This window comes from Drosophila obscura, unplaced genomic scaffold (genome assembly GCF_018151105.1).
Source record: "Drosophila obscura isolate BZ-5 IFL unplaced genomic scaffold, ASM1815110v1 contig_9, whole genome shotgun sequence".
Classification (NCBI taxonomy): Eukaryota; Metazoa; Arthropoda; class Insecta; order Diptera; family Drosophilidae; genus Drosophila; species Drosophila obscura.
Genome location: NW_024542883.1, coordinates 805,825 through 832,927, shown reverse-complemented (window position 1 = coordinate 832,927; position 27,103 = coordinate 805,825). Strand labels below are relative to the sequence as shown.

The 27,103-nt window shown below is 39.6% G+C and overlaps 1 protein-coding gene across 2 annotated transcripts in view; it reads right to left on the bottom strand.

Moving 5' to 3' along the window:
* Window positions 1–203: 203 nt before the first annotated feature.
* Window positions 204–27,103, bottom strand: part of LOC111080283 (E3 ubiquitin-protein ligase Ufd4) — a 32,848-nt gene continuing 5,948 nt past the window's right edge. The window contains exons 3-8 of one of the 2 annotated variants that reach the window (XM_041596036.1): window positions 25,787–25,926; window positions 24,000–25,716; window positions 23,008–23,254; window positions 22,721–22,939; window positions 641–6,176; window positions 204–585 (exon numbers count right to left, since the gene is read on the bottom strand). In XM_041596036.1, coding sequence (XP_041451970.1) covers window positions 303–585; window positions 641–6,176; window positions 22,721–22,939; window positions 23,008–23,254; window positions 24,000–25,716; window positions 25,787–25,926 — 8,142 coding nt within the window. In that variant the 3' untranslated portion in view covers window positions 204–302. The remainder of the gene's footprint in view (window positions 586–640; window positions 6,177–22,720; window positions 22,940–23,007; window positions 23,255–23,999; window positions 25,717–25,786; window positions 25,927–27,103) is intronic. The other variant, XM_041596037.1, reaches the window with a different exon arrangement.

Sequence of the window (27,103 nt, the reverse complement as noted above, 5' to 3'; positions counted from 1 at the left end):
TCTGCCTGGGATCTGCGCGTAACAGTCTTTAGCTTAATGTCGCATGGGCCAGTCATTGCATATCAACGTACAATGAATTTCACCGGTCTCCGAGTGGCTCTCGACAGCCCTCTGTCGACGTAGGAGCTGACGGACATCGCAATATTTAATAATGCTTTAAAGTAATAAACTCTAACTGTATTAAATTTCATTTAATTAAATTATTCATAATTAATTTAATATACATCTTTTATAGATTATGCAAAATTATAGCATTACCTTATCGATTAAAATGTTTTCATATATGTAGAAAGCTTTAATGTTTAGTTTAAATGAAACCCCTTTTCCTTTGTTGCTGTTAACAGTCGCTCCTTCATTATTTTTTCGGTTGGGTAGTCTGGAAGCTTTAAATAATGAACACAAGTATTTACAGAGGGATAGCTCCCAACACCTGCATCCACTTTTCGAACGACTGTAAGTCGAGGATGTAGATTTGAAAGTCCTCCCGGAGGCAAACTACTGCAACCAGTTGTGAACTGTAAAAAAGCTTTCCGTTCATTTCCTGACATGCCTAATAGAACGTTTACAAAACGAAGGAACCCAGGGCTAAAGAAAAAAAAAAGATTAATATTGCATATTTGATTAATAATATTAATTTTACCTATCCTTGGAGTAGCCAAGTTTTGGTTCAGTGTATGAAATAATATCTTCTCGATTCCAATGTGGATATTGTTCACCACAAATCATTAATCGAGCCTCTGCCGCCGAGAACGCAGTCAGTTTTTTTAAGGGAAAAACTTCATTAAATCCATCACTGAAAGCTTTCATCTGCTTAGCAATTCCATCATGTAAAATAAAGTTAAGAAGAAGTTCGCAATATGCCTCCAGATTGTTAATGGTGACATTTATTGATGAGCCATTTGGCAACAGCTCGGCTTGTGTATATCCATAAATTGAAGAACTTGGTAAATATGTGAATGTAAGTGCTAGATCCTCCAGACATACTTCTAATCCATTTTTGGTGCATAGCTTAAGGTCATTAATTTGTTCTTGTTTTTTTTCCAAGCTTATACCGCAGTCAAAATCAATTGATTGCTTACGCAACAACAAGTCTTGCAGTTCGAGTAAAAATTGATAGCGTGTGGGATCTACTTCTTTTAAATTATCTAAATGTAGTAATCCACCAAATAAATTAGATTTATTATAGTCAGTACGTAAGAAGTCATTACACGATATCAAAGATATATCTCCAGGTCTTCTCTCAGATATAATTTTTTGTAAACTACGTAATGACATTTTTTTATGACAAAGCAATTGAAGAAAAGATGTCGATAAAGGTATATCCACTAGACGCATATCCTGCAAAACTTTTGCAATGAAAACTCCGAAAAACCAAAAATATTTTAAAACACTTTCACATTTTACAGAATTTTGTGGGAGTGGAGCTGGAAACAATCCATGTTCCCTTCGATTTACGTAATATCCAATTGGTTTAGAATTGCCTTCAAGAATTTCGGATATGTCCTGGATGTTTTTTTCTCCCAATTCATCATCGCACAGCCACATACATAAGTCAGATCGTTGAATTTCTGCTGCCACTAACGCATAAAACTCCAGAGTTGGTCCTAATCCAGTTCCTTCTTCATCCAAAAATTCCACCTCCAATACAGACTTTCGATTGCAGTGCGTTTTCATAACTTGCATTGCCCATTTCAGCAAATTTTCGTTACGTGGTACTTTAACACGTTCATGTTTTAGACGACCAATGCGAAACTCGTGATCATCACGACGTGGACTCATTATTGGTATCCTTTGCCTTTCTGTGTTGAGATCTCGTTGAGATTGCAGACAAACGATACTTCGAGATGCTCCGAAAGAAGTGCAGTTTAAATACAACTGTCTAGTTTCAAATGGAAACAAGAATGGACAAGATTGATTTAAATTCTCACACCAATTAGGTAATGCGTTGCATGAAAGAACAAGTGGGTCTTGAATTTGCTGTTGTAATTTATTTGTTATTTTTTTGCTAACAAAAAGTTCGTCTGCTATTAAGGGAACACTCCGTTCCTTACTTTCGAAATCAAGTTCACTTTCATTAAGAGAGTTGATTCGTATCAGCAACTCAAGAACATCATCAACAGAGCACAAATTGTGCTCCGTTTTATTAAACCCGATATGCATTGGAGAGTTTGGAGACAAAGTGGACGCACCGCTCTTGGATGACATATCTGGCGTTTGAAGTAATTCGTCGGATTCCAAATAAGTGTTTTCCTGGCCTTCGGGTAATATCTCTCGGTATATTATTGTGTATGTTGGTTCCCATACTTTTCGAAATTTATCAACTCTGTTTAATTGACTATGCTGCAGTAATTCCTGTACGGCCTGAAAAATTGTCCAGTTAGAATTATTCAAGTCAATTTCAACATCGGGAACACTGCCGATTCCGGGGCCACGTAACTTTAAACCAAGTATTGGCTGTTCAATGGAGTCATACCCAGTTTGCTGTGGGCTTGGTAAATCAAGACCTAGAGGAAGTATTTCTAAATCTGATGTTTGATTTACATTTGTGCGGCCAGGTCGCGGGTCAAATGCAGGTATCAATGCAGAAAATTGTCTTTTTAGAACAAATTCATCATCCCATGATTTGCGCTTGCTTACACCAGCCAATCTATTTTCTAGTGCCTCATCATCCATAAAAGAGAGCAAATTTCTTGAAACCATTACTTGTAGAAGGGTGTTTCCAACTTCTTCATATTCGTCTTCATTTTCTTCTTCATCATTGTCTTCGTCCATATCTTCTTCATCATCTACGTCTCCTAACAATGCTGGCGCTCTGCAACTTTCCAAAAAATCTTCCAAAGAAACTTGTTCGCTATCACTTGATGTAGAAGTTAGACTCATCGTTAACGTCTGATTTATTGAAGATGTAGGTTGTTGTACAGTAGAACAGTTAGATGGGTTTGTAGGAGGAACTCTTTCACTATTATTAGATGATAAGCTTGGATAACTTTGAGCTGTGCTTAACAAACCAGAGTGAAAATTACTTGACAATGCCATTTTGACCAAACTTGTTACTGAGTTTCCCAGAAATGAACTTGTTGCAACGCTTTGATCAGTATGCTGATTGATATTTATATCCGCTCTCATAAGCTGGTTATCCTGCATGTGTGTTCCTTGAGAAGTACGACGACGTGCAATAGCAGCAAATGTTTCTAATAAGCCGGTATGCCCATCACCTTCTAATATTGTTGGCACTTCAGAGACCGTAGTAGTAGTTAGGTTGGGTACACTTATGCTCATCTGACTAGCTACAGAAACAATATCAGGTGAAATTTGAGAATTTTTGACTTCGTCAATAGACCTAACCGCATTTGGTTCTGCTGAAGATGAATTCAATGTTCCACTGCAATTATTGATACTTTTTTTTGAAAATTCATCGCTTACAAATTGTATTTGTCTTTGTTGATTATTTTCGGCAATTAATACCTTAGTTATATGTTCTTTAATATCTAACCCTGTATTAGTACAAGGTGATTGAATATTATTGGAGTTGTTTCGTATCATATCTAAGCCATCATCGATTTTATCGATAATTTCGACAGCATCGTTAGAATATTGTGTAACATATTGAACAACGCTAGTAATATTTGTAGTTCGTACGTTTACAGGCAGTTCTTTAGGCATTTTATTTACTGAATAATTGGCATTCATTTTATTGTTTTCTTCAATATTGGATAGGTTTTGTATATCAGTGCCTTGTGAAACTAAGTTTTGAGTACTGGGAAGGAAAGAACTTGGACTCGCAGAAATTGTCTCAGCATGCGTGTGTATCGGACAAATTACGCTACATGTATTTTCTTTAGATACTTCACCCAAATTTTCCGAAATAGTTGCTAGGTCTGATGGTATAGCTGAATTAATTGCCGGAATTGAATTATTGATTGCTGATAGGTCTGATACATGCTCCAGGTCACGACTCAATGGTGTTCCACCTTTTAGAGAATCTTTATGAATTTTTTTACAGCTAGGTTCCTTGTTATTTATGCGAGTTTCTCTGGGTGACGTATTTGTAGATAATTGATTAGAGATTATTTGGGTCTTTGCTGAAGAAAACACATTTTCGGATATTGTTTCCACAGCTTGCTTCCATGTAAGGTTGTCTGCAGAAACAGTTTGATTTGAAGCACCTTCTGTATTTTGATTTTTTTCAGTTGCTTCAGCAAGGGATGGAGTAGAACTGGATTTTCGTGAACTAAGTGTGATTGTTTTATCTTTTATTTTAGATTCTGTATTAATGGTTTTAATCGACGAACTTCCTTCAAACATAGAATAATTTTCGCAATCAGCCAATTTCAAATCGTATTTTCCTTCAGAGCCCATGCGATAAGAATTCCTTACACCATGGTCCCATTTTACATCAATCCAACCATTGTGTATTTCACCAGTGATGGTTCCTTCACTACATCCATCTTGATCATCCCAACGCCAGTCTATTCCACGAACAACACGCGCGCCAGTAGTCATGTGTTTAAGTTGAGCTCTTATCTGCCGCCTCTCTCGCCTTATTTTTGCTTCAGCATCTTTAACACTTTTTCCAATATCTTCAGAAACTCCTATGACGCGACCATAAATTTCAAATCCACTTACACTTAAATAATGAGTCTGACCGGACGCATTCCGACCATTCTGCTGAATTCTTATGTGACGATATCCTACTGAGTCTGATGCACAATTTATGGACCAAGTCGCTGTACTACCAGGTTCAAGAAGGCTTTTATCATCTATATGAGTACTAAGAGTTGTCCAACATACGCCATCTTTTGAAGCTTGAAGTAGCCAATTCCGTAGTGCCGAACGTCCATATCCTCGAGCATGACGTAAAGTATAAGCATTGGGTACAATAAATACTCCGAGATCTATAGCAAAATAGGCTTTCTTATTATCCTTGGTATGACAATTAAGCGATATGCTATCTCGAGACAAAATGTCCTCCAATTTTCCATAGGGTAACGTTTTGCCTTCTGAGCTTGTTACTTGTACAAGTCCAAATAGCGCAGGATTTACCCAATCGCACGTTTTTGCGTTAGAACCAATATAATATAACAGACCTTCTTCGTCAAAATCAAAAGAATGTGCAAAAAAAACACCATTTTGATTTTCTCTGAGTTTTTTCAAGTAAAAAAATGTTGATCTGTCTAGATCATACCATTGTTTGGCTACCATTTTAAGTAGATATTTTGAAAGCTGCCCAATGGTTGCTAAGGGTTCCATTTTTAAAGTTCGACCCGTTCGATCGAACAATGTATTTTCACATTGTGCACGTTCCAATCTGAAACGAAGTCGTTTTTGCAGAATTTGTAGATTGTATCCAGTGCATGGTGCATCATACAAATATACTGGTAATTTTTCAGTACTTTCTAAAACTGAGACAAGTTTCTGTATTAAAATACTCGCAGTACTTTTAATTCTTGATTGGTTCGGAACAGAGTCAATGTTATCTTCTAATATGCATTTTTTGAATACGGAAACCCGTTGTTTCTGCATTTGGCTTCGCTTGCATCTTGCCGAGTGACTTTCCCAATGGTTAACTGATAAAACAGCAACTAAAGCTTGTACAAGACCCGATGAATGCATTTCAAATGCACTCACTACGCCATCCTCATGGATCAATTGTGAAAGCTCCATTAATGCAGTAGATAATATAATTTCCCAATTTCCATCAGGTGATATATTCTGCTCTTCAAAGGATAGCTCAATTTTGTTTACTATATCTGTGAGTTTTCCTACTGCTCCACGTGGTATTGTTTGAGCTGATTTAAAGTACTTATTATAAATATCCCGAGATAAATTACGGATTTGAAATCTCTGACCATCTGTCTTTGACTTTATACGCTTTTTTTTGGCAGTTGACCACCCGGAAGCAAAATCAGGCCCCAAAACTGTTTCCGCTGTAAATGTATGTTTTGTTCCTCTGTTGCTCTCAAAAATAAATCCGAGCAAATCATCTTGCAAAATAGTTACTTGTTGACCTTCGGTGTTTTGAATTTGAAGTTGATTTGCCTTATGAGACTGCAGAACCCAGTTTCCAACTACCAACCTCACCGAACTTGTAGTGGGTAAAATAGGTTGCGATACTGTTCCTGGTACAACGCACGAACGGGCCCTCAAAAGTTTTTCCAAAAACTCTCCGCGATTTTCTGTTAATAAAAGAATAAATTTAAAATGGTTTAAATATTTTTGTTAAATAATATAAAATGATCTATTTTCTAGGTTCGCCCACGGCTAGCATATCCGAAAATACATGAAATAGTGACTTAAGCTTAGTATCCAGCACCGCGGAATCTAAAAATTCCTGTCAAACTTCATGTAAAACGAGAAGGAAGGTGTGAGTCGCTTCTGGGGACATTCAGTATATACATGTTTGAGCTTATGATTTTTTAGAATTTTAAAATCGAAAATAAAAATTTTTTTTGCTACATCTGTTATCTAGATCTACAATGTATATAATACATATCCTCCGCTAGGGGTTGCTCGCGCACTGAATGCGGCAGAGTGTGCGAGCGAGAAAGAGAATGAGCTCGGATCTCTGGCTGAAGTAGGCGGGGGAAGCAACTGCAAATTAATTTCTTCATTCTGGCTATAATTATGATCCGATCTTATTCAGATTCGGCAATCTGGTAGATATGGTCAATCTCTACGATGCTGCGTTTTTAGTTTTATCGTATCTTTAAAATTGTGCTTGCCACAGATTTTCGTCCTTTGTGGGGGCGGAAGGGGGCGGGGCGAACTTTTAAAATACACTTGTAGCAGTGTGATATCACATGAGTCTAGAAACAAAATTGGTTGCTCTAGCTTTTACAGTCTCTGAGATCTAGGCGCTCAACAAGACGGACAGACAGACATGGCTATATCGACTCGGCTATTGATTCTGATCAAGAATATATATACTTTATGGGCTCGAAAACGTTTCCTTCTCTGCGTTTTACCACAAATCTAATATACCCCTAAACTCTTTTTTGAGTACGGTTATAAAAATATGTCAAATACATTGTAAAAAATGTTTGTGCCTTTCATAACGTCAGTGCACAAGTACAGAGCGGACCAATCAAAATCCCTAATGAGGTTATTAAGCTTCGTAAACTGGGCTTTACGAAAGCAGCGGACACGTTCAGATAGCCTACCCATTCGATCCAATACAGTAGGCCCAATATCGACCAACACTTCGAATGTAGGATGGTAGGAGTCTTCAGGTATAGTGAGCGGAAGGGCTCGGGTTAGCAAAGCTATGGTCGGATCCGAGACAAAGCACAGTTCAAGCAATCGACCCAAGGAACTTTTGGCATTGCTTGATTTGAGACAGGGATAGGTCTAGCAAGCCGTCGATTAAGTCATGTCGTGACATGGGCACAAGGTTATTAGACTCGTTTACCGAAGACCAAACAGTACCTGGTAAATTGAAATCACCAAGAACTATCATATGATCTGTATCTTATGCCGAGGAAGAAACAATTTTTAAAGCGGACAGGTGATGCTCGTATATTAAGATATCCGAGGAAGGTGGAATATACGAGCAAGTAATGAAAATGGAAAAGCCTGGGAGAATCAGTTTTACGCACAGGAATTCCCGGTCTTGTTGAACCTGGACCATGAAATGTTCCGACGTGAAGTTTGAGTCCACTTCAATGAGGACCCCACGTCGAGACGAACGGTCATTTCTAAAAATTGTGTACCGACCTGCCAAAACTTCGGAACCAAGGATGTCCGGCTATAACCAGGTCTTGGTAAACACAATAACATGGGACGAGAATGCGAGACTCTCAAGAAAAAGAGTGCTGAGCTTACTACGCAAGCCTCTTGCATTCTGGTAGGTAACTAAAAGACAGGAAGTTCGTTTTTTGGATGGGTAGATGTTGAGGTGGAAGATGAGGGTAAAGATGGAGCTGAGGGGGGCCTATTCTTTTTCTTAGCCTTAAACTCTTTAACCACCAAATGCTCCGGCAAAACTTGTCGCTTCGGTGGGACTCCCACCATTGGTTTTTGCACCACAGGCCTAGTACCAGTGATGGCAGTATCCGGTGGTCCTGGACATCTATTAGCTGGTGGGAGCGAAACTGAGGGGATAGTTAAGGGGTTGGGTGCGGACTCGATGGACACGGACTCTGCAGACATTTCTAACTGCATACTCTCCGAAGTGACGCATTCGGCTCCCGAATCTGCATTACCAGCAGCGATCGTTGCCCTTGGAGTAGCAAATGTAATCAACTGCTGCACTAAGGGAGTGGTCGGGGTAAGTTTTTCGGACGCCGCCGGACATGAGGCAGTCGGCACTTGAAAGTCCTGCGGAGGTGACTTTTTCGCCTCGGAGACTCGGCCAGCAGCTGTAAACTGCTGAACCGAGTGTCCATGGCCAAGAGCCGTTCATGTTGCTGTTTAAAGCCTACGATCAGCTCTTTGAAGCCACTCCGCGTCTGCCTCATGCGTCTTTTTTCAAAACATTTTTTCTTGATGGTGGTCTGCACGGGAGGCGCTGCCATCTCTTGCTCCTGATAGTCACACACATTTCTTTGGCAATAAAATATTAGGGAGCCCAGGGTATGACTGGGGAAGAGCGACACCAGCCAAAGAATTGCCTTTTATTAACTTTAAACAAAACCAAGCAGCTCTCTGAGCAGTGTAACCGTACGGAATGCAGTGCAAACCTCTGGTCACACCACTGGCCGCTAGAAGAATATATGACATTTGTTTGCTAGCAAACAGTTTTTGGATCTGAGTACTAGGATTAAGAAAACAAACCAAATGTACTCCCACATTTTGAGTACGCATTCTGTTTGGTTTGTTACGCATTTTTATACCCGTACTCAAAAAAGAGTTAAGGGGTATATTAGATTTGTGGTAAAAGTGGATGTGTGTAACGCAGAAAAGGAAACGTTTCCGACCCCATAAAGTATATATATTCTTGATCAGCATCAATAGCCAAGTCAATATAGCCATGTCTGTCTGTCCGTCTGTCTCGATGATAGAGGTGGAAAACATCGATGCTACTATCGATGCATCGATGTTTTTAAAATTTTTATAAGCATCGATGTTTTTTGGTGAAACATCGATGTTTTGCTTTTATGTTTTAGTCGTCTATGAAAGAAAAACATAAAGAGAGAAGAAGATCAAGCTCAAATGGTTACATTTTTAGATCAATACAGACGGCATGATGCCATTTAAAGCTGAAGCCCAAAAATATTTGTGCGTCCCGGCAACATCCTACGGGGTAACGACATATCTCCGGGCGACATATGTATATCCTGCCATTACTTTTTCTAGCAGGAGATATGTCGCTAAATTCTGGGCGGAGATATGACGCCAATCTCCGCGAGGAGATATGTATGTCGTTTCAAAATCTCCGTGCGGAGATATGTCGTTAGGGTCTGCCAGGAGATATGTCACCCTGAGGTATGTCGCTATGCCCATCCTACGAGTCAGAGAGGATGTTCAGCAAGGGTGGGCAAATTATTTCCGATCGTCGTAGCCGCCTTAAGCCGGAAGTGGTGTACCAATTATTATTTCTCAACAAGAATCAAGACTTATTTTAAGATATAATCTGGTAAATGCACTTATTTTATATATATATATTTTTGTGAATGGATTTCGGAACTCTTGATCTCAAATGAAATAAAACTGTTATTATGTATAATTTTAATTATTTTCTTTGCAGTTTACTATGTATTTTTGATATTTTTTTTATGTTGCAAAACATCGATGTTTTTTACTAAAACATCGATGTCTCCAAACATCGATGTTTTTCCACCTCTACTCGATGAGCGCCTAGATCTCAGAGACTATAAGAGCTAGGGCAACCAAATTTGGTTTTCAGACTTACACTACTGGTCAAAATAATAAGTACAGAGGCATCGTGCTGAGTTTTTATGAAATATCTCGAATGTTTTTGAATTTATGACTGCCAAGTGTTTATATTTTTAAAGATTACAGTTTTGCCAAATATTTAAATCAAAAATGAAAGTTGTGAGCACCCTTAATTTAATTCTAAGCTTAAATTTCTGCTGGCTGTGCATATTTAATGTGGTCAAAATAATAAGTACACTGGAGGTATTTATGAATTTTTAAGGATTTAATTGAGATTTGGTCAAAGGATTGTTGGTTTTTATTGACTTCTTTCATATTAAAGTACATGAGAGTTAAAAAAATGTCACTATATGGGCCGAAAAGCATTGTTCTGCTGAAGAAGTGATGATTGTCTTGAATCTTAAAAAATAAGAGAAAAGTCTTCGGGAAACTGCGAAAAGTCTTTGACGCTCGGTCTATTTGGATCAGAATGCCTTAAATTTAAGATTTGCCACTGAAAATCGAAGAAAGTGTTTTTATACCCAAGGCAGGTAAACCCTCGCACATTGCCCCCAAAAATTTCAGACCAATAAGTCTTTCGTCCTTACTTTTAAAGACGATGGAACGACTTTTAGGGCTGCAACTTAGGGCGAGTATTCCGCCCAATCTAATCTCTGATTCTCATCACGCCTATCGGAGAGGACGATCCACCGAGACGGCCTTACACGCGATTACATCGATCATTGAAACGTCCCTTAACTATAAGGATTACACTCTGGTGGCCTTTCTTGACATAGAAGGCGCTTTTAACAACAACATCCCAACCATCACGGGTGCATTGACGGACCTAGGGACTGATTCCCGGACGGTGATTCTCATCGATCAGATGCTTCAATACAGGACAGTTGAGGCCTCACTGGGGACGTCAACTTCCACCAGGTTTGTCAGCAGAGGTACGCCGCAGGGCGGAGTCCTCTCGCCCCTCCTATGGAATGTAGCAGTTAATGAACTGCTACGCAAGATAGAGGGAATGGATGTCACGTGGTGGCGTACGCTGATGATGTTGGAATAGCATTCTCTGGGAAATTTTCACAGTCGCTATGCGAGTGCATAACAAGCACTCTTATGAAACTCTCCCTTTGGGCAGACAAATCCGAGCTATGTGTTAATCCACTGGCAGATCGGCGCACACGCTGCCAGACTGTCAATCCCTCATTACGACTTCTGTATCGTGACACGACTGGCGCCCGCGTGTGCTTGATGAAAAATTAAATTTTTTCCATGGGCGTGCGTGTTTGGGCAGAGCAAAATCGGCACGAAAAAACACGACAACAAAAAAAATACTAAAGTGTTACCGATTGTTCGTTTTTGTGATTTTTTATTGTTTTTTAGAACTTTTTTATTGTAAAGCTGGTGCTGGATACTATCCAGCACCGCGGAATCGAAAAATTCCTGTAAAATTCCATATAAAAAAACTGTGGCAGGAATTTTTCGTTTACGTTTTCCTGAAGTGTGTATCCAGCAACACGAGCGGAATCCACAGATTTATATCGATAGGGACCGTATGTGGACTGAGAGAACAGCTGACACCCAGCTCAGGAATATATGTTCAACAATAATTCCTGAAGTGAATGGTGCAAGATGTAGGCAAAAACTGTCCGCAAAACCAAAAAGAGAGATGAAAATTATTCTTTTTTGTTTTGCAACAATATATGCCGCCACCAACACAATCATTTTTCATTTTTGAACATACGATTTTTTAGAATTTTAGCATTAAGAAAAAAATTTTTACATTTTACATTTAGATAACAGATACATCTACATATATTAGGTATATTCTACATCTAACATGTAGATTATACATGTACCATTTAGATTCTACATCTCCTCCGCTAGGGGTTGCTCGCGCACTGAACGCGGCAGAGTGTGCGAGCGAGAAAGAGAATGAGTTGCTTGCTTGTTGGTAGGAGGGGGCAGGGGAAGCAACTGAAAATTAATTTCTTCATTCTGGCTATATTCTGGCAGATTCGGCAGTCTGGTAGATATGGTCATTCTCTACGATAATGCGTTTTTAGTTTAACCGTATATTTAAAAATGTGCCTGCCACAGATTTTCGTCCTTTGTGGAGGCGGAACGGGGCGGGGCGAAATTTTGAAATACACTTGTAGCACTGTGATATCACATGAGTCTGGAAACCAAATTTGGTTACCCTAACTCTTATAGTCTCTGAGATCTAGGCGCTCAACAAGACAGACAGACGGACAGACAGACATGGCTATATCGACTCGGCTATTGATGCTGATCAATAATATATATACTTTATGGGGTCGGAAACGTTTCCTTCTCTGCGTTACACACATCCACTTTTACCACAAATCTAATATACCCCTTAACTCTTTTTTGAGTACGGGTATAATAATAAAGTACTACAAAAATTTTTAAATCCCGAAATCTATCAGAAAAAGTCATTTTGTGTCACAGCCTAAATCAAAAGTTCAATTTTGTCGAGTAGTGTAATAACGTGGTCGGCACGTTCATTTGCGCTGCTGCATACGTACACGTGTACATCAGTGATCTGAACGAAAAAATAAAATTTTTCCGTCATGTTTTGTTCCGTTTAACGCACACAACATGCACACAGACGCATTGCGAAAAATATTCCGACCACTGTAATAAATAGTATGTAAAATATTTCTCACATAATCACAGATCTAGGCAAAACTAATGCAAAACACTCGTCATTCAAGATATCTGTTTACATTTAAAGGAAATGGCTTTCGAGAATATGCGCAGGAGCTTATAAAAATTGATTGATTGTATAAAGGAGAACTCTCACATTTTTGGGACGATGAGTAACATCACAAAGTTAAAGCTGCTTGAAAATCAAGATATTGCTTATACAACTGATATGTGGACGGATCCGTAAAAAACGTCTATCGTATGCTTGTCACAATCTTAACTTAGTTTGTGACGATGTTTTAGAAAAAAAAAAAAACAGAAAGTAAGAAGCTGGTAAAATATTTTAAGCACTCAGAGTTAAACAATAAATTGTCAAAAACTTCAAAACAAAACATCAGAACTCGTTGGAACTCGAAATATATAATGCTTAGCAGCATAAACGATATGAAAAATTAAATTCAGAGCTTACTTCTTCAAAAGAAGAAGCCTATTTTTGAAGCCATTTAAAGAATGTTCAGAGCAGCTAAGTTTTGATAAAAAGCCAACTTTTAACATATTATACGTTCTCTGGTATAATTTGTATACTTAAACGTAATACATTAAACTCGTTTGGAAAAATGTTTTCAGACGTCAACAGCGCATCATGTAGGTCTTTTTCTTATCCCTCTGGGCCTGCCGGTTTTCCGAAGCATCTTCTTCTCCAAGTCGCTTTGATGGTCCTGGTGATGGCAAGCGAGGATGCTTCGGCATCCCCGGCGGCGCCTTAGGTTTTCTGCTGCCGAGAGGAGTGCGGCTCGGTTAAAGCTTTCCTCCTTGTACCCAGTCTGGAGCGCGCGTTGCCTCCTTGCTGTGGTCCTGGGTGCGAAGATTTCCGTCACCACTTGCCACTTCGCGTGGCGTGCGAGCTCCGGGCTTACAAACGTAAGGTCAATAATGGACTCCCATCTTGCTTTGCTATACGTTGGGGTGCTTCCTGTGTTAAGAAGGCAGACGTTCAGGTTTGCAAACTCGTCCAGGAGTGATGACCCACGGGGAGTGTTCCTGGTGCTGCCCCAAGTCGTGGCCCAGGCGTTAAAGTCGCCCTCTATCAGGACCGGCGATTTGTTTCGTGCGTCGTTGGCGATGTTGCTGATGATCTCCTCGTACTCTTGCTGCGTGAAACTTGGTGCTATGTAACAGCTATATAATAATATTTAATTTTGTTTAGCTCTCACATAGCCCACTCTGGATGCTCTGTGCGTGAGTTGGCCTGGTCGCGAGCCACAGCACCAAATTGCTGCTCCACCGTCTGAGCTTTGCTGCCAGACTCCTTCGTGTTTGCTCGTGTAGGGCTCACTTAGCAGCGCTATGCGCCAACAGATCCTGAGCAGCCCGGCAGTGGTTTAGGTTAAGCTGCAGTAGCTTACCCATCAACCAGTTTGTATAGGGCTTTCTTATACTCAAGGCATCTGCGGCTGAGGACCGAGTATGCACTTTGGCGTGTTGTTGCACTGGTTGTGATTGTGCCATTCTCCTCCACATTTGTAGGAGGCGTCTCTTGGATCTACACCTGGCTGCAGTGTGTCCATAGGCCATACACTTGAAGCAGCGGGTTGGCGCAATCCGACGCCGCATGTGGCAGACCACCCAACCAATTCGCACCTTGCCAAGCTCAAGGAGCTTCTTTGCGAGTGCGGGCTGTAGGTTCAGCGTAGCTACATGCGTGGCACCATGTGCTTTCCGCATGTACGGCACTGCTCCTTGGGGTAAGTCGCCGCCGATCGCTGCGGGCTTCGCTCAAATAAATAATATTTTTAATGATTTGCATAGGTGACTCGATTTAATGTTCATAATATTCATATTCACAATGGAATTATTGTCCATTCCTCGGTAAGCCTTGCTGAATTTACTATTTCTAGTTGTGTTGTTCATCATAATCCCATATGCTTTAATATCGAATTTTTTTTTTATTTTTTACCAGCTGTTAACGTAGTCCCTAGATATAAGTTTAATACTGTCTGCTTGGTTGCCGCAAGTGATTGCCTCATTTCTATGGATTGCGTTTCCTTGCTATCGAATGTATTGAGACTAATTATAATAACTTCCTTTTTTTTTTTTATTACGGGATTTTATTTATCGAATCTTCCCTATTAGAGACTTACGACAAGTATACAAATCTTAGCCTAATATATTTATTTAATTAGTTACACTTAATTACTTAGAGTACGTCTTTAGCTAAGTATTATTGCTGGGTGGGAAGGTCTCTTCGCCGGAGTCGTGTATGGCTAGTGTGCCAAGTTAAAGCCTGCGCAAGTCTATTAGGACGGGCTTGAAGCTTGGCCTGGTACTTTGCTTTCACCTTGGCAATTTCATCTTTAACTGATCCTACATTTAAGTCTTTATGGATATTTTCATTCCGTATGTACCACGGTGCCCCAGTGATAGTTCTTAGTATCTGCGATTGAGCTCTCTGGATTATTTCTAAATTACTAACGCAAGCATTTCCCCATAGCTCGGAGCCGTATGTCCAGATGGGTTTGAGAACTGCATTGTACAAAAGTACTTTGTACTCCAGTTTTAGTGGTGAACGGGTGTTTATTAGCCAATGTAGATTACTAGCTTTAAATTTAAGTAGATTTCTCTTCGCTTCGATGTGCTTACGCCAAGTAAGCCTTCTTTCCAGATGAACACCAAGGTATGTTACTTCGGTGGTTTGTGGAAAGTTGATATTGTTCAGACATAATGGAGGGCAAGTTTGTCTGTTTAACGTGAAGGTGACATGCTTGCACTTTTGCTCATTTACATGTATCCGCCAGTCTGCTAGCCATTTTTCTAAGGCCACGAGATGAGATGATAAGTGATCCGTGGCCCTTCTTGGGCACTTGGAGCGACTTAATATGGCAGTATCATCAGCAAATGTCGAAGTTGTTGTTAGGCTGTTTGTCGGTAGTTTTGCTGTGAATATGATATACAGTGTCGGTCCAAGCACGCTGCCTTGCGGTACACCAGCTTTAATTGGATGATATTCAGAGAGGAAATCTTTGCATCGTACTGCGAAACTTCTTTGCTGTAGGTATGACTCCATTATTCCATGGATGTTCTGTGGAAGTAATATTTTGATTTTGTGGATTAAGCCATCTAACCAAACGCGGTCGAAAGCCTGTGCGACATCCAGAAAAACAGCGGAGCAATACTCCCGTCTTTCAAATGCATTTCGTATCTCAGAGGTTATACGGTTTACTTGTTCAATGGTTCCGTGTTTTTCGCGAAATCCAAATTGGTGAGTCGGGATGGCACCGTTGATGTGTAGGTGTTGTTTGATACGATTCAGGAGCAGCTTTTCAAATATCTTTGATAGGCAAGGCAGTAGGCTGAGTGGTCTATATGATGATGGCTTGGACTTGTCTTTTCCGGCTTTATAGATCATTGTGATGACTGATTTCCTCCATTCTTGAGGATAATAGCCCCATTTCATCATGCTGTTGAATATCATAGTAAGGAAATACACTGCACAGCTTGGCAATTCTATGATCATTTTAGGAGAGATGAAATCGTGGCCCGGAGCTTTCTTTTGCTTTGAGATTTGGTCTTTAATGACCCTTGTGACTTCTCCTGATTGGAATATGATAGGCGGAGTAGCTTCGGGATTGTTGGTTGGTGGGAGCACAAAGCTATTCGTTGCTGGGTGCGGTTTGAAGACGTTTTCTAGATGGACGGCAAATGTATTTGCCTTCTCTTTGTTGCTGCGAGCCCACTCTCCTGTTTGTGTACGCAAAGGTGATTCACTCTCGATTGGTGGGCATACGCCTGATTTTGCTTTCCACAGTGGGAATCGTTTGCTAGTTGGGGAGAGTTGCTCCATATAGGATATTTGAGCTCGGTTTTTTTCATCTTCTAGGGCTCTGCGTAGTAGGTGGTTGGCTATTTTTAGCCGCTCTTTCGATGCAGGTGATCTGTGTGCTTGCCACTCTCGGCGAAGCCTTCTTTTATCGCGTAGCAGCACTTCAATGTGCCTAGAAATACGACTGCTGTTGGAAAGTTTATTAGATGCTAATATTGGTGTTGAGTGTTTTGCCGCCAGTGACATTGAGGAAACCAATGCTTCTACTGACCTATCAATGTCATCTTTACAATTAATGTTTGGGCAGCTATCAATATGAGAGCTTATGTACTTCCTGTATTTGAGCCAATCTGTTTTGCTAGAAGTTAGAAAGTGTGGGCGTTCCGAAAGCTGTGGATGGTCGTAAAGGTGAAGTAGAATGGGCGAGTGATCCGATGATAGATCTGTTAAGTGATCTACATTCATCTGAGCTTGCAGCACCCTTCGTGTAACTGCAAAATCAATCAAGTCGGGTTGCTTGTTTGGATCTGTGGGCCAATATGTGGGCTTGCCCGGAGAGATAAAGTCTAGCTTGTTTCGTGGGGTTATTATAGCGTTATATAGCTGTCTTCCTTTCGGGTTGGTAAGTCTAGATCCCCAATGGGTGTGCTTGGCATTGTAGTCACCAGCTGCTATAAATCGGTCACCTAGTAGGTCGAAGAATGTTACAAATTCTGTTTCGGAAATGCAGAAACGTGGTGGGCAGTATACTGCCATTTGCATTCCAGAAACATATATTTAGACAGGACATTTAAACAGATTTCTGTTTGATTAGGAGCTCCAGGAGGAGATTTTGGTTGCGCATAAGCTCCTGCATCGTTTGTTGTATTGCTACCATTGTATTTGTTATAGTTACCAGCATTGACTCAATTCCACTAGACAATTGGGATGGATTAGCAGGGGTATGTTGGGCAGAGATTTCTGGGATCTGATTTGATGCCTGATTCTGCATTATTCCAGCTGTGGTTGGTTTAAGTGTCGGCTTAGAGACTGAGGCGTACGACCCGTTGTTGTAACTTAACGCCTAAGCAAAAGAAACTCCTGGAGTCATAGTTGATGGTATATATGGTAATTTTTGTCGGACGACCGGGTTTCAAGCTGCAGTTATTTGTTGGTTTGGGCGATTTTTCAATTCTTTATAGACAGGACAACCTCTATAGTTGGCAGTATGGTTTCCCCCACAGTTGCTACATTTTTTGGCAGATGGGTCCTCCTTATTTACGGGGCAGGCCTCAGTGAGATGAACATCACCACAGGCAACGCAGACTGCCCGTAGAGTGCAATAGGTTTTCGTGTGTCCATATTCCTGGCTATTTGTGCATTGGACCGGTCCATTTCGTTTGTGTGGTTCCTCAACGGTGATCCTACGGTGCAGTAGGTATTGAAGCTTGTATATTGGGTGAACTTCATTTTTACTTATATGCATACTTTCAGGTGTCAGTTCTACTTTGAACATTGGCTGGGGAATTTTATTTCTATTTATTATGTTCATTGCCATTTTGACTTCGAAGCCCTTATCGTTAAGTCCATCTATTATCTCATTGATTGGGACTGTTGGTTCGATTCCTTTGATAACCACTTGTAATCCTTTGCTACTTTTACATAAGTTGGTAGGTGTAGTAATTCATTTTTTCATTTTCGAGGTATTTCGCAACTGATCGATAGTTTTGTTCGTCATTGACTTGTATTTTTGTTTCATTTATATTACCCCTTTTTATGTACTTGACATAGAATGTGTTTGCGCCAATTGTATCAGTTATTTTTTTGACCAGTTCAGCACAATTTGCCTGTCGAACATAAATAGGTGGCGGTCTTAATTTTTTGGCCTTGGGTGTTTCGGTGATCTCATCTTCATTTGGGACACTTAGTATCGCAAATCTATTATTTGCTAGTGCCTTATGTGGCACAGTGTTCTCGGTTATTTTAGTTATTTTAGCTGCATTGTTGTTCTTCACATTTTGTGGGCTCAATTTTCTTTTGATTTGCACATAGCGATCGAGCCCAGTCTGAATTAACGCTCCGTTAGCATTTTTTGAAATTATTGGTTGGGAGAGTTGGGGCTTGTCGCAGTGGGTCGACAGTATCGGGCGCTGAGCAATTGCAGTGGTTGTTGTTGTGGTTGTTGTCGTTGATGTGGTCGAAGACACAGTTTTGAGCGAGGGCATTGTACTAGTTGTTGTCGATATTAGCAAATCGCTGGTTAGGCAGTACGAGTCGGGGGATGGGCACTGAGCACTCCATGACCCACTTTGCAATGCAGGGGAGAGAGCGTGCTCTCTCCTCGTTCACTTGCAGTGATGCAGTTTTTGTTGGTACTGCTGCCTTTGGCGAGCGTATAGAGAAGTACGCGTTGTTTTTTGCTTGCGAGAGCCGACGCTCGTCTTGTTGTTGTTGCCGGGCTTGGCTCATTTTGGCTTTGGTTACAGTGCTTGTGCTCTTTACCGAGCTGGTGCTCTTAAACGTTGACATTTGTTCTTTTCTATTATTTCTATTAGTCTTTATTACTCGATTGGATGGTATTCATGGGCAGCACGATCACTAGTACCCATGCCTACCCCGAGCGCTTTTTCGCGAATTTAATTTATGATTAATCGCGATTAATTGATTTAATTGATTTTCACCGCGGAGCGATACAAAAATACGTCTGTAGTCGTTGACGGTTGACGCTTGAACTTCCTTGCTGCTCTTATAAATACTCTGACAGCGTTGTTTCAATCAACGTACGGGGTTCCTATAGGCTTCCTTGGTACACTAAAGGCCTCCAGAAATATAAAGTTAAGAGTTTTTGTTTCTGAATAAATTTCTATATAGTCAATACATCTCTGATGTTGAAAATAGCCTAACGTCTAATTGTAATGTGTTCTGGCGCTTCAAAAATTAAAAAAATCATCGTCATCCCTACAGTCAACTATAACGTCCAAAAATATTGTTGCTAACTCTGGGGCTACTATGTATTGCCACCTTATTTGTATCACTTTTTCTCTGCCTGCTTCTAGCTGGAATAACCAGGAAGTTTTAGATAATAATATTGAGTCCTTTTATATAACTGATGATCTTAAAATTATTTTTACTTCTTCGCTGTCTCAGGGTAAATTTATATCTATATTGACGGAAATCAGCATGGCTTCATGCTTGGTCGATCTACGACCTCGAACCTAGTTACTTTCTCGAAACATTGCATACAAGCCTTTGAGGTCCATTCGCAGATGGACACAGTATATACGGATTTCGCCAAGTCTTTTGACAAGGTTTGTCACTCTGCCTTACAAGCAAAACTTTTGAAGCTGGGCATTCACTCCTCATTTCTAAATTGGATCTCATCGTATTTGGTAAACCAAACCTATCATGTTGAAGTCAGTGGGGCTATTTCTCTTGGCCTTTTGCTTTTTTGTATTTTCATAAATGATATTTGTTCCTGCATTCAGTCTGCCAAATATCTTCTTTATGTGGAACACCTTAATTTATATGCCGGTGAACTCCATAAATGACAGCTATTTGCTACAGTCTGACTTGAACAAAATCAGTATATAGTGTATTCAGAATAAAAAGCCTCTAAATCAAAATAAATGTCATGTTTTTCGCTAAAGTAAATGTATCTTAACCGTTGTCTCAACAAACTTTATTAATAACACTAGTCAACACTAGAATTAGGCTGTTTTTTTTCACATAACTTAAGTAGCTTATCACTGGTTGCATAGAGCTGTGTAGTTCTTAAAAGCTGACAAATGCAGCTAAAAATCGTACCCAGACACTTTGTATCTGCAGCTTACCGCCTGGAAGAAATTAAGCTTTCAAATTCAAATTTCATCATTTTTTTTCGGATTTTTTTTTTCGAAATTTTGACTTTAAAAACTCGGGAAAAGTCGAAAAAAAAAAATAATTCTTGGCCAATATTTTTGGTTTTAGATAGACGCATAAATTGGGCGTCGTTTGAGGTATTGCTCATTAGAATCTATGGATAAACGGTCAAACGGTTACCTGAAATTAATGCTTTTTTTTTACATAACTTAAGTATCTTACATCTGGTTGCATAGAACTTTGCAGTTCTGAAAAGGTGAAAAGGTACTATAAATCATACCCAGACACTTTGTATCTGCATCTTAACGCCTGGAAGATATTAAGCTTTCAAATTTAAATTTCATCATTTTTTTGGCGGTATTTTTCCAAAAATTTGGACTTTAAAAACTCGGGAAAAGTCGAAAGAAAAACATTTCTTGGCATGCATTTTAAGTTTTAGATAGACGCATTAATTAGGCGTCGTTTAAAGTATTGTTCATTCAAATCAATACACATCCACTTTTACCAAAAATCTAATATACCCCTTAACTCTTTTTTGAGTACGGGTATAAAAATCACCACCGTTGCTTGTTGTTGCCCAAGACACATGATTTGTTGTTGCAATCTCGAGATCGCGGATTCGAAGCATTTTTGCCGGCTCTTTGACGCCAAAACTTATCCGGAGTTGCATTCCACTGTGACAACGAACATGATCCAATTCTTGCCTTTTTCCCCGTTCCCATTGTCCGTTGGTCAACGACACAATCAGTGGAAATGACGGATATCAATTGTATCGGCGTAGTTCTCCAAATGACAACGGCAGATCAATCGTGATGAAAGTGAAAGCAAATGATGTCGTTATCGATAACCGCTGGATGAAGTGTTAAGTACTGCAACTCCATCAAATACGTTTGCAAATATGTCAACAAAGAGAGCGACATGGAGGTGTTTGGCATTGCCGGTACAAACACAAACGACGATGTGACGAAATTTCAACTTGGACGTTACGTGAGTTGTAACGAGGCAATTCAGCGGCTGTTTTTATTTCCGATCCATGCACGTCACCCGACTTTCGTGCATCTGGCAGTTCACTTGGAGCGCGGCCAGCGTGTGTACTTTACGGACGCAAATGTAGCGCAAAGAGCATTGACAAATTTATTTTCGACATGCGAAAGCGATCCGTTTGCAAGGACTTTACTCTATTCGGAAATGCCACGCTATTAAACATGGAACGCTGCATCTAAGAAGTTTCAGCGCCGGAAGAGAGGTGACGCGGTTGCTGGCTTCGCTGATGTCTATTCGACTGATGCCCTCGGATGAATATACACAGTTCATCCCCGCCAAGACGAATGCTTGCTTCGCTTGCTTTTGGTGAATATTAGAGGCCTTACATCATTTGCTTCCTTGCGTACTGTGGATGGTGTGCTGTGCTCCACTTTTCGGGATACTTGCCAACGTTTGAATTTTCTCGACAACGATACACATTCGGACTCAACGCTTGCCGATGCAACTGTTTCTGCGCAAGCGAAACAAATTCGTAAATTGTTTGCGATTATCATAGCCACATGTCAGCGTTAAAATGGCAATGGCAAGACAACGTTCGCCGGGTCCGCTAGTATTTTAATAAAATTACACCGAATCGATGTAGCTACATATGTCATCATTTTATTGTTTTTTTAGAAGGAATCTGAAAAAGATACATAGTTACCCAATTTACCCAAAATGAGGAATTTGTGAGCAGTTTGTTAACATAATAAATACATTTTTTTCCCGCTCAATTAAAGCTCTTGAATGAAACCCCTAACAAACATATGGTTTGTGCAACTGTCTGTGACTGGCAAACGTCAACTGTTGACATTATATATTAAACAAATATTAATGAGAAAGGCCAATTGCCGGTTTACTGGGTATATTAGATTTGTGGTAAAAGTGGATGTGTGTAACGCAGAGAAGGAAACGTTTCCGACCCCATAAAGTATATATATTTTTGATCAGCATCAATAGCCGAGTCGATAGATCCATGTATCTGTCCGTCTGTGCGTCTTGTTTGTCGCCTGGATCTCAGAGACTATAAGAGCTAGGGTAACCAAATTTGGTTTGCAGACTCATGTGATATCACATCGTATCGTAGAGAATGCCCATTTCTACCAGATTGAGATGTAGAATATGCATAGTAGATGTAGATGTAGATAACAGATGTAGCAAAAAAATTTAATATGTAAAATTTTTTTTATAATTCTAGAATTCTAAAAAATGATAAGCTCTAAAATGTATATACTGACTGAGTACGGGTATAAGTAGAGTCGCGTCACCAGAAGCGAGTCACACGTTCCTTATCGTTTGTTTTTAAAAGGGGACTTTTATGATGATTTTTAATTTTAGTGGGTATCGGAGTGTGAGTATCGGATCATTTTCAAAAGTCATTGGAGAAGACAGAGATTTGGACGTTTCTAGGCCAAATTCAATGTCAAGGAAAAGTGTCTAATTTTGTTAACTGTTACCAGTTTGCGTTGTAAAGAACTTAAGTTCATAACAAATTAAACAAATATATACATATGTACAAATTTACTGAAGTTTAAATGTTATAGTTACCAGAACTATCGTTTCCGTTTTCTGGGCTTCCACTTGAGTACATTGTAGCTAGTTTACCATCAATAATAAAACGAAACCAACCATTGGAGCCGTTGGAAAGCTCTAGTGCTATTGAATCCGACCAAACATACAAGCAGTCACGTCCCCGGCACAGGCTCCAATCTCGCCAATGATAAGGTTTTCCTTGTAAAATCTCTTTGGCATCTTCCAATGAATCTTCTGTTTATGGAATTTTGAAGAGCATGTAAATATATAAAGTTTATTTAAAATATAATTTTAACTTTTACCTGAAGTTGATTTTTGGGACTCTGCCTTTATAGAAGACACTTGCAATAAAGCTAGGTCCTCTGAGTTACCGCATAATTGTGGAGAGGTGTCTTCAACATCATGCTCCATTAATGTTTGAACTTTTGCAAATACACCTAGTCTGGCAAACTGATTGAGAAATGTATCGTGTGTCTTGCACATTATTTCTTCAATAATATTTAAAACAATTAAATGACCATCGTCGTCATCCTGAAATTTAAACCAAAACTTATGCTTTTCATTTTTTATAAACAGTATTAATGAATAATCTACAGATGAATATTCCGCACATAAGATTCCCGGTACTCGGTATGAGCTATCATATTCAGGCAGGCCGCGGTTTTCCCTTAGTTTTGTTATCGACGTTTCATTTTCTCATGTCCCTGTTAAACACAAAAATTAGTGTTGTCAAGCACACAATTTAGATTTGAATATGATGTATCGATAACCAATTTGGTCTGCGACAACTGTTCGCACGAAATGTTAAGTATTGTCGTGACAAAATATTTCAGAGCAAATTTATATATTTTGAAAAAAAAAATTGTTTTTAAAGAAAGCACAAGCTAAATTGCCTGGTAATGATTTCAATTAAATGTTACTGCAAAAAAAGTCATCTATATATACATACATATTTTTTTTAAATTGGATTTGTTTTTGTAAACGCCGACTACTGTTCATTTCGGTAAAAAAAACGGAAGCAAATCGAAAAGTTTTTGCAAAAGTGAAAACTGAGGCCAAATGATAAATTATTTACTTTTAAATAAAAGCAACACAAAAACAATGAGATATGAAATTAAAAAAAAATATTTTTAGCAGTTTGAAAGATGGTTAATATTTTTTGATGGGCTGCCGCGCAAATATATTTATAAAGAGAAACATTCGAACTATGCTGACTCCAATTTTCGCATACCATATACCTCCAGAGTACCGGGTAAAATCATATAGGAAATATTAAAAAGTGTTTAAAGTTTACCTCGTTGTCTAGGACACTGGCTACTACCTCAATAAGTAAGTTTCCACCATTTTGAGCTACTGTTAATGTAGTATCTTCGCTTTTACTGGTTTCACTCAAACTTTGCAGTACAGATGGATAAGCGTATTGTACAATTTTTTTAATTAGGGCTAAGCTAGCCCGACGAACACTTCCCAACATTGATCCTAAGAAGGTTCGACAAAATATAGGCAAAAGGAGCTTTAAATATATAGGTGCCATTTCAGGATCACCTCGCGGTTCCAAAAATGTATACTTTTTCCCATCTTTGCTCAAAAGCGAGTGATCCGTAGACATCCATTCTCCTGGTGATTGCAATATAGCACTCACTTCGCGGTGACCATCATCCGATCTTTCGAGCGCTTTGTCTAGCGGCGTTTTTCCATCTTCATCACGTAAATCTGGATAAGCTCCATATTTCAGTAAAATCTTTGCAATAGCTGGTCGCCCAAAGCAAGCAGCGTAGTGAAGAGATGAACTCCTTTGACCTTTGTTTACATCTGCGCCTTTTTCACACAAGAATTCAACCATTTCCAAAGTACCAAACGCTGAGGCCCAATTTAAAAGAGTTTGCCCAACGTCGTCCATACAGTTCACATCGATTCCCCCAGTCTCAATAGCTTCCCGCAAAGCCTCAGAGTCCTTTGATCGTATACAATCTATAAGTTGCCGATGTGTACGGTCAGTGTTGGAGTTATTACGTCTGGGTCGTGGAGCTAATTGACCTTGATTGCCATGGTTACTTCCTCGATTCAAGGCTTGACGTCCTTCGAATAGTAGCAGAAGTAAAAGGTCTGCAAATCGCATACAATCGAGTACACATCTTTCATCGCCCTGAAGAGCTCGTTCTATCGAGTCGGATAATTGAGATCGCAAAATGTCATAAGTAATGGAAGGCGATCCGCGGCACAACGTTGATAACAATGAAATTGTCGTCGATATCGATTGAGGAGATATACCTGAATCAGATGCTTTTACTTTACTGCTAGATATTGTTGTAGCTTCTTCCGAGCCATGGTCGTCCGTTGAATCTTGGTTTGGTGTTATAGAAGTTATGCTCAGCGGTTGAAGTCCTGGCGACAGTGATGAATGCACGTTGACATTTCCACCGACACTATTAAGACGTTTTAACAACTCAGAAAGTAAACCATATTCTGCTAGGGGTGCTGGGTCTATCCATTTTCTTGTAAAACGATCCGCTACAGATGCAAAACATTTTAGTGCCCCATCTGACACCATTTGATCTTCGTGCTGCAGCAAAGTACTTAAGCTCTGTACGCAGTTTTGTATGCATGGAGAGTTAGGCTCTACTTTAGTGCAGAGTCTTGAAACAACAGACATAGCAGAGTGCAAGGTGTCCTTATGAACTAGAGAACCGCAATCCCGGATAAATGACAAAACACAGTTAAGGCCACCACCTTCAAAAACAGCTCCTGCTTCTCTAGTGCATATAAGTTCAAGAACTTTGATGCATTGCTCGGCCAAGTCACGTAATGTCCTCGAAGATAAGTCAGCAATCACTAAATGACTGCAAATGGCTTTAATTGCTCCATCAATGGAAACAATTCTTCTGGTGCATTCTGCAGAAACGTCTAAGTAATAAGTAATAGCCCGCGCTGTCACTTCAAGTACATTTTCAGGTGCAAGTTCATCAAGAAAAATCTTGCACAACGCCGGCAAAAATGTTCGGGGAGGACAACTGAAACATCGTAGCATTAATACATACAAATTTATAAATTCAACTATATAGATATGTTAATGTACAATACCTTTCAAAGCAACGGTCTACATTGTCAGACATCAAAAGAAGCATACATAATTGCTCCAGTGCAATTAATTGCATATCTCTCTCATCCCCTTGTCCCATGGACAACCATTCTAATAGCGTTTCGGGATCGACATCGCCCATCTGTAATGTCAACAAGAAAATTTGGATTATTTTGGATTTTAATTATTGTATTTTATTGTAATAAGGACGGAAAACTCAAAGCAATTACATACAAAATATGTATGTACAATGTACATTGTACTTGCGCGTACTATGTGCTACTAGAATAAAATGCTAGTTGATCTTATAGCCCAGTTACAGTGCCTGCTATTAATATCGATTTGCTCTTTACTTTTCAGCATTCCACAAAAGTCGATTTATTACTGCCTGTCCTGTTAAGCGCGAAATTTACTGCTGTTATACCCACGCGTTAGTGCCAGCTCATACAAAAAGGCCTTTGTTATATTTACCAGAGATTTATCGATAGCCAAATCGGTCTGCCACAGCTGTTCGGAGGAATTCACTAATTGTTGTTGCCCTGACCAATTTTTCAGATCTAATTTTGAGGTTGGTTTAACGTGGAACGTGTGAGTCGCTTCTGTGGACGCGACTCGACTCAGTCCGGACGCGTCCTCAGTCAGTATATAAATTTGTGAACTTATGATTTATGTAGAATTTTAAAATATTTTAAATTTTTTGGCTACATTTGTTATCTTCATGTACATATACAATGTCGATTACACATCTGAAATGTAGATTACATATACAATGTAGATTCAATATCTCCGCAAAGGTAGAGCATTGCACAGGGCAGAGTGTGTGCGAGCGAGAAAGAGAATGAGTAGCGTCAGCAGCGCTGGAGGAGGTGGGGGAAGCAGCTGAAAATATATCTCTTTATTCTGGCTAAAATAATGATCCGATCTGATTCAGATTCGGCCATCTGGTAGAAAGGGTCATTCTCTACTATACTGCGTTTGTAGTTGTATTTTATCTCTAAATTGCAACCAAATTTTGTTTCGAGATTCATGTGATATCACACTGTTACAAGTGTTTTTCGAAATTCCGCCCCGCCCTCTTTCGACCCCACAAAGGACGAAAATCTGGGACACAATTTTGAAGATACGAGAAAACACTCTGCCTCGTGCTTTGTGGGCTCTTTGGGGGAGGTGTACGAAGAGGGATGTAGATGACTGTTGTAGCAAAAAAATGTTGTAGATAAAATGTTTAAAAATTCCATATAAATCATAAGCTCACATAAATATATATGTATATACTGACTTAGTAAAAGTGTAAAAATAGAGTCCCGGCCACTGCAGCG